This window comes from Lissotriton helveticus, chromosome 3_1 (assembly GCF_964261635.1).
Source record: "Lissotriton helveticus chromosome 3_1, aLisHel1.1, whole genome shotgun sequence".
NCBI classification, from domain to species: domain Eukaryota; kingdom Metazoa; phylum Chordata; class Amphibia; order Caudata; family Salamandridae; genus Lissotriton; species Lissotriton helveticus.
The window spans coordinates 1,809,378,333-1,809,395,559 of NC_136061.1; the positions used below are offsets into that span (position 1 = coordinate 1,809,378,333).

General features: G+C 46.8%; 1 protein-coding gene across 3 annotated transcripts in view; it reads right to left on the reverse strand.

The window, feature by feature from the left end:
* KDM1A (lysine demethylase 1A) overlaps nucleotides 1-17,227 on the reverse strand; it is a 1,206,177-nt gene that overhangs the window by 449,854 nt on the left and 739,096 nt on the right. For all 3 annotated transcript variants that reach the window (XM_078682705.1, XM_078682704.1, XM_078682706.1), the window contains exon 13: nucleotides 13,667-13,778. In XM_078682705.1, coding sequence (XP_078538831.1) covers nucleotides 13,667-13,778 — 112 coding nt within the window. The remainder of the gene's footprint in view (nucleotides 1-13,666; nucleotides 13,779-17,227) is intronic.

The window sequence follows — 17,227 nt, forward strand, 5'->3', positions numbered from 1 at the left end:
GCAAATCATATAAATCCTAACAGGGTAGACTGGTCTGGAAGACACCTGAAGAAAACATGGCAGTTAAGTAGCCCTTAACCATCGCACTACCAGGCTCTGTGCACAGGGGACATTGCAAATCATAAGATTTCAGTAAGGTGTGATTTAAAGGGTTTGCGACGTAATAGTGTGGGCAGAAATGCAGCGCTCAAACTCCATGCACGCAGCTGTAGCATTTGGACCTGGGGTGGAGAACCTGAACATTCTGCTGCAAGAGTAAATCTTCCCTGTGCAGGAGAGAAAGAGATGGCTAAATATTGAGTGGCAACAGATTAGAGCACTATATTCTGCTCACCGAATCTGTGGCTGTGCTAATCGGATGGGCCTGATCATTCTGTGAGAGTTTCAACAGAACTGGAATGAGTGGAAAAGCAGACCGCAGATTCAGAGACCAGCTATACCTGAAGAAAACTCCTAAGGAACTATTCAGAAGTGTCCAAGAAGTGTCCTCAGTTTTGTGTGAAACAGTTTGTTTGACACAAAACTGAGGACACTTCTTGGTCTGGGCTGTGGTGAACAAATCAAAGTTTGAAAACAACACTACGGATAAAATCACCTCTGTCATTTAAGGTACAGTTGCCACTCGTGGTTCTCCGTTGTCATGGACTGTCCTCACTTTAATAGTCTCCTCTATAGTGAGCCAGTGCTCTGTATCCATTGTACTCTCTATCCCAGGGTGGTCTCCTTCTCTACCAGAACAATTCTATGTATACTCCCAAATCATATTTTCAGTTCTCCGAGCCAAATAAGATTACTTCCTGCGCCCTTCCCATTTGCTCCTTTGGCACTTTTTCCATTGGTCCGCCAACCTTGCCAGCACTGATATGAAGTTTCACAAGAGTGCTATGAGATCTCATTTTCTTGCGAGACCCAGCCGCCATAATATGAGTGGCTTAGTATAAATTATACCCCAAGCCTAGCCAGATGCTTGGTTTTCTGGTTTTTGAGGAGAGAGGAAGCCAGTGCTTGTAGTGTTGAAGTTGGAATCTGCATACACAGCAGATCAGGAGTTAATGTTGAACCTCTTATCTGGGCAGCACCATCTGACTGGAACCAAATTCGTGCTCATTATGGACTACGTTTTGTAATGGCACAAGCAACACTTGCAGTTAGTGCACAAACTGTAGAGCTGAGACACTTGTCAAGGACTGTGACACAAGAATAATAATCGCTGCTGGTAAAGAACTACCATATAAACACTTAAGTTGTAGTGATTATAGCGTCTGTGCTTGGGTTCTCTTCACACCTCTAAGGGGACATTTTATTAAGAAAGAGTAACAATTTACCACGGTGAAAAAGAACAAACTAGAAAGCGTAACACAGTAATACCCGAAGGAATGATAAGCTACTGTCAAATTGTTGATTCTGGTTGTTGCATTTCAAACTTACTGCACGGATTAATTACCATTCAGCCGTGTATAATTATCGCCATTCTGATTTATATGTGGTAACACGAACCAAGCACTTAAGAAGACACCAAAGGATCTAAATTTAAAAGAACATTACTTCTCATACTTCAACTCGTCTCGCTCATCTGATTCCCAAACCCCACAATTCTCAGTTGGAGTTGGCAGTGTTTGGCACACCCAGCTATGGCAATGAAGAACGGGCCTGGTGGGGCTCGGCATCCTCGACAGAGCATCTGCTCTCACATTGATAGATCGTGTAAGATGAGTTATTACTATGAAAATTCACTGTTGTTACACCAAATGCCACGGGTGAATTGTCTCCTAACACCAGATCCATAATCCCATAACTATTGATATAATGGATGATGGTGGTGGTGGTGGTGGCCAACAGAATCTGAATGCTGCTCCCCATTGCTTCATGGCAAGACAGACTGGGTACAACTCCAGCACATTCACATGCAGGGTTTGTTCTGATGAAGACAAACGGCCCCACAGTACCATGTTGCGGAGGTGATTACTTCACCCCAGGAAGGAGGCGTTGATACCATGGTGGCCTGACATTGTAATTCCACTTTTGATATAGCATTCCCAGTGCGAGGAGGTGAGAAAGAAACAATGAATTGCTTACTTTTCCTGAAAGTTTTGGTTCAGGTTCTGTCGATAGAACACATTAAAGCTCTTTTGACATCTAAAATATGAAGAGCTCTTTCCGCAACAGAATCTGGCAGTGGGAAGAAGACAGGTAATTTGTTCAATTGGTTAATATAAAAAGGTGAGAACACTTTAGGGACGAACTTTGGGTTTGTTCTAAGCACTACATTGTCTTGACGAACTTGAAAGAATAGTTCTTCCAAGGTTAGTGCCTTGAGCACACTGACACGTCCCAGTTAAGTGATAGCCATTAAAAAAGCTACTTTCTAATACAAATGTTGGAGTTGGCAAGAAAGTAGTGGCTCAAATGGAGGCCCCATGATCCTTTTTAGTACAATGTTTAGATTCCATGCTGGTCGAAGTTTAGGGGGAATTACTCTTAAATCCGTTCATAATGCTTTAATGACCGGTATTTTGAATGAAGATTAATATTGTCTGTTTTGTAGGTAGGCTGCAATGGTGGTGAGGTGTAAGCGTATTGGAGTGTAGGCTAGGACTGAGTTTGAATATGCAACAGATAAAGAATTGTTTGTGTTTGTGCATCTAACAGGTTTACTTTTTGACACTGACAGTTTATAACAAATCGTTTCCATTTTGAGGTGAAGCATTTTCTAGTTCTGGGCCTACAAGCTTGCTTTAGAATAGCCATGCATTGTTGTGGTGAGTTTAGTTAACCAAATTCTATGACTTTAGGAGCCATATTGCAAGGTTAATTTCCTTGGGATTTGGATGTCTTATTCGCCATAGTTCTATGTGTGAAGGCCGGGTTGAGGTTTAAGCTTCTGGTGTGGGAATAGTGAAAGTTCCAGTAGTGTGGTGAGCCATGGCATACTAGCCCAGGTTGGAGCCATCAGAACTAGGGTGAGGGAGGTCTGTGTGAGCTTTCTGACTACTAATGGATGTAGTGGGAGAGGTGGAAAAGCGTAGGCAAATATACCTGACCAGGTCATTCATAGAGCATTGCCCTTGGATAGTAGGTTTGGGAATTTGGACATGAAGTTTGGGCATGTTGCGTTTTCTGGGGTTGCAAACAGGTCTATTTGTGAAAGTACCGTAGGAGAGTTGTGATGTACTGCTACGCGCTATATGGTTTGGGCTAGGTGCAATAATTGCAGAGAGAGTCACTCCGCTCTGTTTCTGAAGGTGGTACATAGATGTCACATAGTCCATCTGGAATAGGACAACTTTGTGTAGTAGATGAGGCAGGAATGCTTTCAATGCTAGGTAAACTGCCTGAAGCTCTAGGTAACTGAAATGGAGACCCTGATGTCTGGAGTCCCATACATGCTTACTGGTAGGATATTGAAGGTGAACTTCCCAACCCATCAGGGAATCATCCACTGTGAGAATGGCTTAGGGAACAGGGTCTAGAAACGCTGTCCCCGGGACAGGTTATGTGGTTTCCACCACTGCAGAGAGTGATGTGTGCGGCTGTCTACCAACACTAGATCGTGTAGTTGACCCTGTGACTGTGTCCAGTGATAGGAGACATTCTTGCAGCGGTCTTATGTGCAAATGAGCATTAGAGACTACTGAGATGCAGGATGCCATTATGACCAAAAGGCACATGAGTGTTCGGATTGTGACCTGGGTCCTTTTTTGAAACTGTTGGGCTAGTGTCAGACTGTTTTGTACTCCCTCAAGTGTGCACTGAGTATGGTCCATAAACACGATTGTACTGGAGATGATTGTAGTGCGATTTTTGAGATTAATGATAAACCCCAGTTGAGGTAGTAGGATGAGTGTTTGTTGTGTATGTTGGCAGCCATGACGGCAGCTCTTTGCTTTCATTAGCCAATCATCCAAATAAGGAAATAGATGGAAGATTTGCACGCACAGATGAGCTGCCACTACTGAATATATTGTGCTTTCCTTGGAGGACAAACCATAGGTACTTACAATGTGAGGAATGGATGGGTATATGAAAGTAGGAGTACTTTAGGTCCAAGGCGTCATGAAGTCGCCTTTCTGCAGTAACCATATGACTTCCTGAAGTGTGACCATGTGGAAGTTTTCTGATAAGTTATAGTAACTGAGGGGTCTGAGGTCGAGACTGAATCCAGGTGACCCGTCTTTTTTGGGAATGAGAAATATAATGAATATACCCCTGTTCCTGGATGTAAAATTTGGACTGGTTGCATAGCTTTTTTGAGTAAAGAAGCAGATATCTCTGGTTTGAGGAGAGTTTAGTGTTGTGTGTATGGTTTGTGCTTGCAGGGTGGAATATTTGGAGGAGTTGTGAGGAGTTGTGATGATCTCCAGACAGTAACCATGTTGGATAATGTCCAATACCCATTGGTCTGTTGTAATGGATTTCCATCCTGGTAAAATTTCTTGAAGAAGGCCCCGGACAGGTGTTAGATGGTCAGGGGTGGGATGGTGAGGAAGTCATTGTTTCGTGTTTGTATTTGAGAGAAGGGTAGTATTTCCGTGACCGCAGCCTCTGAAATTGTTTACTCCATATGTGCCACTGTAAAGGCTTTTAAAGGTGGATGATTGTCCTTGATTTTGTGGGTGAACCCTGTGGTGTCTGTGGAAACTGGGCAGACAAAAGAACCCAAGGTAGGTGGGAGTTTGTAAGACCCCCACTGATTTTTTGACATATGTGTATTTTTTCATTTCTTTAAGGGCTGTCTATATCTTCGGGCCAAAGAGCTGCTCTTTGTTAAAGGAAAGATTAAGAATTGCCTGCTGCACTTCAGTTTTAAAACCAGAGACACAGAGCCAAGCATTTCTATGTAAGAGAAGGCTAGTATTTATGTCTCTTGCCTTAATGTAAGTGGAGTCTAGAGCACATTTAAAGGAGTTATTGGTGATTAACTTCCCCTCATTGACTATTTCTTAACCCCTTTTCTGGTATTCTTCTGGGAAATGTTGGATGTGTCCGTCCATTTCAGATCAGTGAGCCCTGTCATAGCTTGCAAAAGAGCTTTGCTGTTGGCGATAAGCCTCTGATTAGCCGACTGGGCTGCTACCCTCTTTCCTGAGGTGTGGATTAGTTTTGAGTCCTTGTCTGGGGGAGGTGCATCCCAGTTGTTTGTGTAACATGTTGTCTGCATGACATAGCGTTCCTTTAAGGAGTAGTAAATATTGTGAACCCCATTGAGTAGTAGAGGGTGTCTCAAAGAGGAAGTCGTCCTCTATAGGGTCCTTATCTAAGGGAACTTGATGATATGCTACAGCTCTGGCTATCAGGTCTTGATAGGCTGAAGCATCATCTGGGGGGATTGACGTGCGATAAAAGTCTGGGTCTGTAACCCCCCTGTGGCTCTAGATCATAAGCATCCTATGGATCCCTAGGATGTGTGCCCTCTGGTATATTGTCATCCTCATCTAATATGGGTGAATGCGGAGACATGTTGCCTGCTTCAGATTGTTCTGGTGTAGCAGGCAAGGGAGTGGATGCCCGATGTGGTGTTGGTGGGTTTGGAGATGGATGTACAAGAACGTGTAAAGGGCTAGTTGCAATGTCCTTTTTTTTCTTCTTTTTGATAGGTTGAACAGGAATGTCTATAGCCTCTTCGAAGAATGTATGTCTTTTAGAGGATTAAGGCTTTGCTAACTGAAGAATAATCTTCTTTCTTCTGAGTTTAATCTGTAAAGTTTTATGCCTCGGATCGAGCCGTTCCTGCATAACATCGAGGATTGGTTAGGGTAGAGCTTTTGTTCCAAATGTGTAACATTTAGACATTTAGGTGCTGAGGAAAGTTTTGGTTTTGGTGTTGGTGTGCTCGGAGGCGAAGCACTATGTCCTTGTCTTTCGGTACGGAAGTTATTATTCAATGTGTCAGTGCCAAATCAGATTTCGAGGAGGTGGAGGCCCCTGCTGTAGGTCAATATTTCGGCACCGAGAACGGTGCATTTCTTAGTTAAGTGTACGTTGATCCCGAAGGGTTTATTTAGATCGGAATGACCTACAGGCCTCACTGGTGTCTTCCCAATGGTTGGGATAGAAGCATAGATTGCAGACTGAATGTTGGCTAGTCTGAGGGATTTTAGAATGGAAATTCGGGCAGAAACGGAACAGGATGTGAGTAACTACGCGATCGAGACAATACTGTCAAGTTTGGGGATCTAGAGGAGGAGCTTGGCGGGCATCCGAGATGGCCGCGTGAGCACAGCGCTCCCCGGACCCCCGCCGCTCCCGGCATAATATCCTGCATGAATCCTGATTTTTTGCGAGGATTTGTATAGAGGACGTTGGGCTGATCTACCTGGACCCTTTCGGAAACTGATTTGGCCACCGGGTGCCTGAGATATGGCGAATTGAACTTTTGGGCTCCACCCTTGAGGTGCGCCCGGGACTGGGTGAGGTTCGGTGGCCGTCTTGGAGTTGAACAACAACGGCAGGGGGATTGCCCTTGTGGGTCCCCTTCTTAAGTTTCGGTTTCGATTCTGCCTCAGACTGGGACACTGGTGAGAGGGTCGGGTCAGAGCTGGTGCCAGGATACGCGTCGGCTGTTGAGCCTTTTGTTGGACTATTCTCCTAATTGGCTGCCTCTATCCTGGTGGTACCCCTCTTGCAGACCTTTGGTCCCGGGGCCTCCGTTTCTGGGGCCCTGTCCGTTGATCCTGTGAATCTCCTTGTGACGCATCTACAAAATGGCGGGCAGAGGGGACCGAGAGACGCGCAAGACGAAGACACCTCTGCGCGGAGGTCCGGTCCAATCTAATGTTATGGATCGTTATACCCACTCTAAGGGGTCCCCCGGAGCCGCCCTGCCCGGTCCCGCTGCGTCTGCCCACGTCTTGGATGCGTCGACGGAGCTCTCCTTGCAGGACATCATGGGCGCCATTTCTGGCATGAGGGAATCCATAGGCCAACAGTACGAAACCTTGGCCCACAAACTTGACACTGTGGCGATTGAGGTAAATCTGATTCGAGCCGATCTCTCCAAGACGAACGAAAAGGTGAAGTCGTTGGATATCAAATCATCCAGCCTCACGGCAGACGTCTCGGAGATACAGACGGAGGTTGGCAATCTCCGTAGGGTGAACGATTTCATGACCCGGCGCTTGGAGGATTTTGAGAACAGGGCACGTCGCTGTAATGTTCGCGTGGTTGGTGTGCCGGAGAATCCAGAACCCCACTCGGTTGATCTCCTGGTTGAGGACCTGATCCAGAACCACCTTTCTCCATCTGGCCTTACTAAATTCTTTGCAGTGGAGCGCGCACATCGTGTTCCGGGGGGCCAGGGTAAACCAGGCGCCCCGCCGAGACCTATTGTCGCGAAGCTTTTCCACTATAGAGATCGGGACGCTATCCTGCAGACTTCGCGGGTGAAGGGCCCGGTGGCCTTTGAGAATGCCACGGTGAACTTTTATCCAGACTTTTCCCAACAGGTCCAGAAGCAGCGGATGGGATTTCGTGGTGCTAAGAAGCGTCTCAGGGACTTGGGGCTGCGTTACGCTATGCTTTTTCCGACCAGGCTGCGGGTCGAGTATAATGACCGAACTTTCTTCTTTGATCGGCCGGATGCTGTGAATGACTGGCTAGACTCCCTGCCTAACCGACCTCCTGAGACTGAGTCAGATGCCCACCCGGGCGGTGCTGAAGGTGGAGTAGAGAGCTGAACATTCCGTCTCTGCCTAGTGCCTTGTCTTGAATAATTACTCCAGGGGTGTATGCCTATATTCCTCTATTGCTTATGTGTTTGATTTATGTTCTTTTTCTCGTCGTTGGTCTGATCGGGGGGCGGGTGGGACGGAGCCTTTCCTCCTCCGGGGTCTTTGTGTAGAATAGGGGTTCTTGGGCGACAGGCACACTGCAGGTTGGGTTGGCTCTTTAGCTTTTTGCAGGGGTGCAGGGTGGGGGGTGTTCTCTTGTTGTTTTGGGGGAGGGTCGTTGGGAAGTTCGTTGTTTGTTTGTTCTGTTTACAAGGCGACTTTATCCTGTATTTGAACATGTTTCTGTGGTCATGCTCATCGGTGGGGGGTTTTGGCTTTGTCGGGTGGGATGGGGGTAGGGGGTTGAGATTTGTTTCGTGGAACGTTAACGGTCTGGGAGATCGTATCAAACGGAGTGTGGTGCTGAAATGTATACGACGTTTATCTCCTGACATTGTTTTCCTACAGGAGACTCATTTGATAGGCAATGTCTGTCATGCAATGAATAGGTGGGGCTATCGCCTTGTAGTGCATTCGGGGTTCACCTCGGGTTCTAGGGGTGTGGGTATCCTTGTTCGGCCTTCCCTCCCCCTGGCTATTGATGAGGTGATTCAAGATGACCTGGGGCGGTATGCTGTCCTTCTGGGTAGATATGAGGGCCGTGCCCTCTCCTTATTCACTGTTTATGTGCCCCCCGGCTTACAGACTTCTACCTTTTCAGATTTGGGCCGAGTCTTGCTGGACCTCCCTGATAGTACTCTCTTTCTGGCTGGTGATTTTAATTCGGTGTTCTCCGGTCTCCACGATCGCCACCCCCCTAGGGATACTCCTGCGGCTCAGCAGTGGTTGGGTGGATTTTTGGATACCTTTGGCTTGGTGGATTGCTGGAGGCTTTTGCATCCTACTCAGCGTCAGTACACCTTTCATTCTGGGGCCCATGGGAGTCTGTCTAGGCTGGATTATTTCCTTATGCCTGCGGCTCAGTCGCCAGCGGTGCGTGAGATTGTGCACCTGCCCAGGGGTCTCTCTGACCACTCTCCGCTCTGCCTTCGTTTTGAGGTTGGGGTGGAGGCAGTGGGCCGGGTGGCTCCTATCAATCCGTGGTACCTTACCTCCCCCGAGACCCGCAGCCTTTTGCTTAAGTCTTTGGACGCGTATTTTATAGATAACGAGGGGTCGGTTTCCTCGGCGGTGTCCCTATGGGAGGCCTTTAAGACGGTGATTCGTGGGCAGGCCCTCTCCCTTATTGTTGATGCTAAGAGGGCGAGGAATAAAGAGGTGGTGGATCTTGAGGGGGAGATTTCTGCATTGGAGGAAGCTTTGGAATCGGGTGTCACGTCTGAGAAACTCCATGCCCTGGGTCTTAAACAATTTGCCTATAAGTCCATGGTCACGGATGCTGCTAAAGTGATGTTTCGAGAGCAACAGGGACGTTTGTATGATGTGGGTGACAAAGCGGGTAAGTTGCTGGCATGGCTGGATAAGAAGGAGAGAGCTAATCGTGTGGTGCCCGTGATTCAGTCTGCGAGTGGTGAGAGTGTGTCGGACCCGATTGGAATAGTTGACCGTTTTGCCGAGTACTTCCGTGTGGTGTATACCCCTGTGTCTGTGAGAGATGTGGCTGACTCTCGCCTTCTTTTGCGTGATATAGCTCTGCCCGGTGTTTCAGATTTAGACCGTGTGGCTTTGGACTCTCCCTTTACTGTTGATGAGATAGCTACTGCCATCCGTTCACTCCGTTCGGGCAAAGCATTGGGCCCGAACGGGTTGCCAATTGAACTGTACAAGTTGCGTCCCGACAGGGTGGCTCCATATCTTCGCGCCATGTTTCTGGAGTCCCGGGAACGGGGTATTCTCCCTTATGATCAGCGACTGGCCACAATAGTTGTCATCCCCAAGGATGGTAAACCGCGAGATCTTTGTTCCTCCTATAGGCCCATATCCCTTCTAAATGTTGAACCCAAGGTATTGGCGAAACTCCTGGCGTCCCGTCTCCTGACGGTCATTAGTGGCCTGGTCCATCCGGATCAATCCGGATTTATCCCGCATCGCAATACGGCTCTGAACCTACGTCGTCTTCACGGCGCGATTGCGAGGGCGGGGCTTCTGACGGAGCCGGCCATTTTGGCATCGTTGGATGCCTCCATGGCTTTCGACACGGTGGAGTGGCCTTATCTCTGGGCGGCTCTTGAGAAATTTGGTTTCGGGCCTGAGTTTATTAGTTGGATCAAGTTACTGTACACGGAACCTCTGGCCCAAGTGGTGGTGAATGGTAGGGTTTCGGCTCCTTTCGCCCTTGGTAGAGGTACACGTCAGGGATGCCCCTTGTCCCCGTTGCTGTTTGCACTCGCCCTGGAACCGTTGGCTGCTTGGCTTCGGTGGGAACCTTCACTCAAGGGGATTCGCTGGTCTCCGGACTTTGAGGACCGCGTCTCGCTTTATGCGGACGATATTCTTTTATATCTCACCTCCCCGCGTAAATCTCTCTGTTTTATTTGACGTTCTTGCGTCCTTTGGTGCCAACTCAGGTCTTGTTATTAACTGGGCCAAGTCCTGCGTGTATGTTCTTTCGGGTGTATTGCCCCCATTGCCGAGCAGACTTCCTATCCAGGTGGTCCAGTCTGGCTTCAAATACTTAGGGATTTTTATTACGTTGGACGCGTCGCTCCGCTTTGAGCGTAATCTCCTCCCCCCGTTGCTTAGATTGCGATTGGACGTGGCCCGTTGGCGTAAGCTTCCTTTGTCTCCTCTGGGAAGGGCGGCCCTGTTTAAAATGATGTCTTTACCGCGGTTCCTTTATGCGCTGCAGAACTCTTATGACGCTATCCCCAAGACCTATTTCCGAGAGGTCGAGAGTCTTCAAAGGCAATTGATTTGGGATGGGCGTCCACGTATTGCACTCGCGAAACTCACCATCCCTTGGTATGACGGGGGCATGGCGCTCCCCGATATCAAGCGATATTACTGGGCTTCCCAGTTGTCTGCCATTAATCACGTTATGTTTTCACCGGGTCGGAATCCTGCATTCGAGATGGATAGACTCCAGCTTCCGGGTGGGGACTTTAATAGAGCGCTTTATTCTCGCTCGGCCGGGCGCCATCTTGTGGGCCCGTCCAGGACTGCAGTAACTGTGTGGCGAGCCGCGAACGTGAGTTTGGGATGGGAGGATCGCCTGACGCTGGCGACGCCGCTTTATGCCTCGGAACGTTTGGGCTGTCTCTGGTCTACCAAGGGTTTCGACCGCTGGGATATGATTGGGATTTGTAAGGTGGGTGATGTGTGCTCGAAGGGTAGTGTGAAGTCCTTCCAGGCCCTCCAGGCGGAATATGGTTTGAATGGTAGGGAATTTTTTCGCTATCTGCAGGTCCGGCACGCCCTCGTCTCGGTTTTGGCTCCTGGAGAGGCCCCGCCTGAGTCTTCCCCCCTCGAAGACCGTGTCCTTGATGGGCATCTTCCTGATAGCACTATTTCCCTGATCTATAAAAAGCTGATCAATAATCGGGCGGATTTATTGGTCCGACTTCGGGAGGCTTGGGTCGGCGATGGGTTGGAACTGGACGATGAGGATTGGCAATCGGCACTCTCTTCTCCCAAAGAGGTTGCCATTCCTGCCCGTCTCCGTTTGGTTCAACTTAAGATCCTTCATCGAGTGTATGTCACGGGTCCGCGTCTGGTGGCGATGGGCTTTTCCTTGGATGGGCTATGTAAGCGTGGTTGTGGGTTGAGTGCTACCTTTTTGCATATTCTTTGGGAGTGCCCGGCTGTGGCGGCTTACTGGACTGCTGTGCTTGAGGTGATGACTGCTGTGACTGGCGTGGCCCTGCGGCCGGAGCCTCGACGATGTCTGCTGAATGTGTGGGAACCCACCGACTATTCTGTGGCCCAGACCAGATGGGCTACCCTGGGTTACATGATTGCGAAACGGGATGTTGCGCAACTCTGGGGCGCCTCCAGGCCCCCTGAGGTCTCGAAGTGGGAGGACAACATGGACTGGTCCATGTTTCGTGAGAAGACTGTTTATGTGGCCAGGGGCAGACCCAGGGCGTGGACGAAAATTTGGGGTCAGTGGAATGAATATCGTGGGGTTATCTGTACTCCTCCCCTTGTGGGCACTGCCGAGGTTGTCCTGTCTCCCTAGGCGGGCGTTCCCGGAACCCTTTCGTACTGTTTTTTTGCATTTCCGGTTCTCCCCTCTGCTCCCCTCCCCCCCCCCCGACCTCGTTGGAGCCTCCGGGCTCTGAGTATGTTCTCCTGGTCGTGGACCATCCCCTCCGTCCTTTGGGCTGACCTTCCTTACCGTGCATTCGCCTTTTTAGTGTTTGTTTTTCTTTATGTATAAAAATAAAATTCAAAATGCTCTGAGATATGTGGGAAGTAATGCTTTGAGCTCGATTTGTGCCTGACCACGGGTGTATATTTTTAATTCACGCCTTGTGTATTATTATTAGCGGCCAGCCCGTGAGGTTGTAGGCCCATTCTTGTACTTTTCTATGCTTACTCTAATAAAGGTTTTTGGGGAAAAAAAAAAAGAAAAAAAAAAGTTTGGGGATCTACTGGTGAACCGAAGGAAGCACAAAAGGATCTGAACCGAAGCGTGAGAGAGTACATCCGAACCTTAGTTGAGTCAGTGCACATGTGCAGTATCACCAAAAGGAGGAGTTACATGGGCTTGTAACTTAAAGAAAACGTCTTCGAACAAAAATAACTTGCAATCATTCAAGCCCAACACTAGATGGTGGACTTATGCAAGGCATGCATATCTATAGCCGCACAAGCCTTGAATAGAGCATCAACCCTGAAGAGTAGGGAGGCAAAATATTCAATAAAACATTACACGTCTGTAGAGTCAATATAAAGGCATATGCTGTTTCTTATACTACAGAGCAAAGGAAGAAACCACCTGGGAGGGAGGGCCAGACACAGGTCAGTATCAGTATTATAGTGGGGGTGAAGGTTGCCAGTCTCAATGTCAGTCTTCTGCTGAGCCAGGCACAGCAAAAGCATCACAGTTCGAGCCAAGCAACTTTTTAATGTGGGCACAACTGAGAGCCAGAAATGTGCTCTGCCAAGGCATGTGCATGAAGTTTGCCTTAACCTTTGTGCTCTCCACATATATTCCTTTGGGAATTGAAAGTGGTACCAACATCATCTCAAGGGCGGCATCTATTTCAGGGCTGAAGGAGAATCCAACCGAACAAAGGAAAGTGCCTTGGCAAGTTTTAACTTCTTTATGGAGACTAGGGCTGGCAAAGCAAGGTACGTTATAAATGAACCAATGCTAGAATAAAAAGCAATTGCTAGCAATTGCTAATAAAAAGCAAGCTCTAGTGGAAAGGGGTGTGAAGTGACTAAGAGGGAAAAAGTGTTACGAGAGAGAGAGATGAGGAAAAAAAGTGTGCTCTAGATATAATAGGATCCATTTTGAAGTGTTGCAATGTTCTCTTTTCTGCACCCTCAAGAAAGTTGTAACTAAGACTACGGAAGTTAGAGAATGATGCAGCAGAGGTAGCTACAAAAACAGAGGCCCTCATAAGTGGTCCGGTAATTGGTATATTTATTGCAACTAAAATTCTGACACTGTTGCGTTCCTTACTTAATATGGTGTGATAAAACCCACCCAATTATGAGGTTTGTTGGGAAATAACGTGGATTTTGGTTCTTAGCATACCAAAATCAGGATGTTCCAGTACTGAGATTTTTTTACACTTGAAACAAGAGGAGTCTATTCGCAAATAGAGGTTCTTTAGCCCACTCTATTTCAAGCTCATGCCTTCTGAGCTGAAATCACATTTTCAGTCTCATCATAGTACCAAATGATTTCAAATAAGTTGATTATAATACGGATACAACTTGATTATTTTGAGTGTTTATTCTTCATAACCCAAAAGATTAACAAATATGCATAAAAGAAAGGTACTGCACTATTATAATATAAAACAGGTCAGATGTATAAATATTACCTGGTCCCAATGCTTCAGAGAGAGTGTTGATAGTGGTGTGGCATTTGCAAACTCTAAATTTGCAAAATGCCAATCAAGTATTTGTCTGTCTCGTGATGACAAGTAAACATCACTAGAAATAATAGTAAAGAAAAAGCAGTCATTAAATAAAACATAAGCTACCACAATAGATGTATTTTATTAATTTTTAGTGCCAAACATCTCCAACATGCAACTTTAAAGCACTTTTAGACAGGATTCACATTTAAAAATAGCAGCAGCATTTATAGAATAAAGACATTGAACAATATGGGCATCATGCATTGAGGTTGCCAGGCTGTGGGAACAGATTAATAGGAATTAGGCCAAAGGTTAAACAAATTGCCAGGCCCTATCGAGTTTGTTCTATTAGATACCTGTTATAGATATGAACTCTTTTTAAACTCGAGCGACAAACAGTCCACCTCCAGATAAGCGTGCCCCTTTAGAATAGCAACATATGCCTTTTTTGGCCATCACTTCAAGAGTCTCCTAACACATACATAACATTTAGCTTGTTTTGATCAGGCCCCAGGGCAGGGTCAGTTCTCACAAATGGTGAATCCTCATTAAGTTCCTTCCCCCTTAAAAGGCTGGGAACGCCAATGCTAGGGTCAGTATAGAGGTCATCAGGAAGGCCCCTGCAGAGAGTGAAGAATCTAACCAAAGTTTTCCCGCCTTTCACAGTGGAGTTTCACATTGTTCTTGTTTCCTAAATCCCACAGAGCTTAAGGGAAAAATATGTGCACATTCTTATATCTTCGCGTTCAGTTCAAAGCATCAGGCTTCCCTCTTTATGGAGAGCAAACTTACACTGTAGAGCAGATTCAAAAACTTTGAAGAGCCTTACAGTAAAACTGTAGATCGTGTAAAGAGAGCTGGGTGGGATCCTTATGACTCTACAAAGCTTAAACTCTATCTGCAGAGCCAGTTTTCAATATTAAAGGCTGGTCAAAACATTCATCAAGCCAAGCAAATTCTTGATCACTTAAGGTTTCAGAAGCACGAGTTGGCACATACAGCAACCAGGATGTGCAGATTCCACATTTAAAAATGCTGAAATGCTTCCGTAATTATAATATGCACACATAGGAAAGTGCCTCTCTTGCACATGGTTAGCCCCTGGCGTTTTACCTGGAAAAAGCAGCAATTTTGAATGAAAGTGCACAAGGTTTTGGTACCAAACATCTCATCATAATAAACCTTCACTGATTCCAGTGTCTGATTCATAAATAAACTGCACACAGGGGAGCCTTTAGAGGGGTCCCCTGAACCCTATCAAACCTTAGTATGGTCATTGACTGGCTGAATGCAGCCAGCTACCACCAGTGTTCTGACCTTATGGGTTGAGTTCCTGGACGCTCAAAGGTCGAGAACAATGCCTTTCCTGGGTGGAGATGTTCACAACTCTCCCTGGTCAGAAAGAGCCATCTGTGGCGGGAAGCTTCAAAGGCCTTGCCACCTTTGTAATGAGACCCCAGTCTCTCCTGTTAGAAGGAACAGCCCCCCCTTTCTGTCCTTACCCACTTTTGGTGGGGGAACAGGCAGGAAAACTGAGCTGTAGTAGAAGGTGTTCCCCCATCCCCCAACTCGCCTTGCCCATTCCACCTCTCAGGTGCTGGAGGTGAGGTGAAGTACACTTTCAGTGTCCACCATCTTGAAGATGGTGGGATTTATCCAATCAGGGCTAGATTTATGTCCGCCCTCCCACAGGAGGTGAGCGTAATAGAGGGTGTAGACACCCCAGGTAAGGGGCACATTGGCCACTACCTGTCCCTCCCTTTTAACTTACCTAAATCTAGTATTTAGGTGGCATCCCCAGACCCTCAACTTCAGTTCCTGATGACCTAAGAAGAACCGAACACCACAGTCGCATCAGCAGAGACATTTAAGTGCTGTAAATGAAACAAGCAATCAAAAAAGTGCGTGCACCACCATACATGTTCAGGCGCTCACCGTTGTTATATATATGTTATATATTAATAATCCTTCATCAATGCAGAACTATATATATATATATATATATATATATATATATATATATATATATATATATTTTGGAGCATACTTCCGTTTTCATTGATCATTTTCTGCAGGGGTACGTACAACAGTTGGGGTCTTATGTTCAGGACACTGGTGACTTTTTGCTTAAAATTAAGGATGTAGAATGGGTCACAGGCGATTGGCTAATCGCCTTAGATGTATCCTCCCTCTATACTAGCATCACGCATGAGGATGGCATCAGAGCTGTTGACCATTACCTCTCTAGAAGAGGACCTGAATTTTCTGATCACAATACTATGCTGCTTGACATGTTGGGATTCTGTCTGAATAACAATGTATTTCTTTTTAATCACCAAATGTACCGCCAGTTACAGGGCGTGGCAATGGGGGCCAGTTTCTCTCCAAGCTTCGCGTGTCTCCACATGGGAGCTTGGGAGGAACTGGTCCTTGGCCATGAATATCGCCACAATATCCGCAACAATTTGATTGCGTGGTTTCATTACATTGACGACCTTTTGGTAATTTGGCGAGGCAGTGAGGAAGGGGCACTTAAATTTATAGAGGAGATTAACAACAATGAGCTTAACCTCAAATTTACGGCCACTTTAAGCCAGGAAAGTGTTACTTTTCTGGACACTGAACTTTATATCAGGGAAGGCCATTTGGAATCTAGGCTCTTTCGCAAAGCAACTGCCGGCAACAGCATATTGCACGCAGCAAGTGCACACCCTCCACACTTGATATCTAGTATCCCTTATGGGGAGATGCTGCGATTGAAACGTATCTGTAGTAACCCCGTGGATCTAAAAATTGCTCAGGATCAGTGCATAACGCGTTTTTTGGAACGTGGTTATTCGAACCAGTCGTTGCAAAAAGCGAAAGACAAGTCTATGATACCGTCTCGGGATGATCTCCTCACCCGAGGCAGCAGTAGACAGACTGAAAATACATCTACATATGCACCAGGGGTAAAAAACTGTTTCCGTGTAATTACTGGATTTAACAGGCAACATCAACAGATACGTAAAATCCTCAACAAACACTGGCCTCTAGTTACACATGATACTATCATAGGCAATGATCTCCCCAATCAGGTCTCCCTTACCTTTAGTAGGGCCCCTTCCCTACGGGACCATTTGGTAGTCACTAACCCAGAACCCTTTGCGAAATCGACTTGGTGCCAACAGAATAAGGGCTTTTACAAGTGCAGGATTTGCAAGGCCTGCATCCATGGTCAGAACACCAAAACCTAGGATGGCTTCACTGATAAGGTACACAGCATATCTCAGGTATTAACATGCAAGACCGAGTATGCTGTGTATATTTTGGAGTGCCCTTGCTTACTGAAATATGTTAGCAGCACGAAGAATGCTGTCCACTTACGAGTTCTCCAGCACCTTCGTGCCATCAGTCATGGGGATAACACCTACACGGTGGCCCGGCATTTTAGGGAATGCCACCAAAGCAACAACAGTGGTCTGAAATATTGGGTAATTGACTCCATCCCCAGTAACAGAAGAGGGGGAGACAGAGATTCTA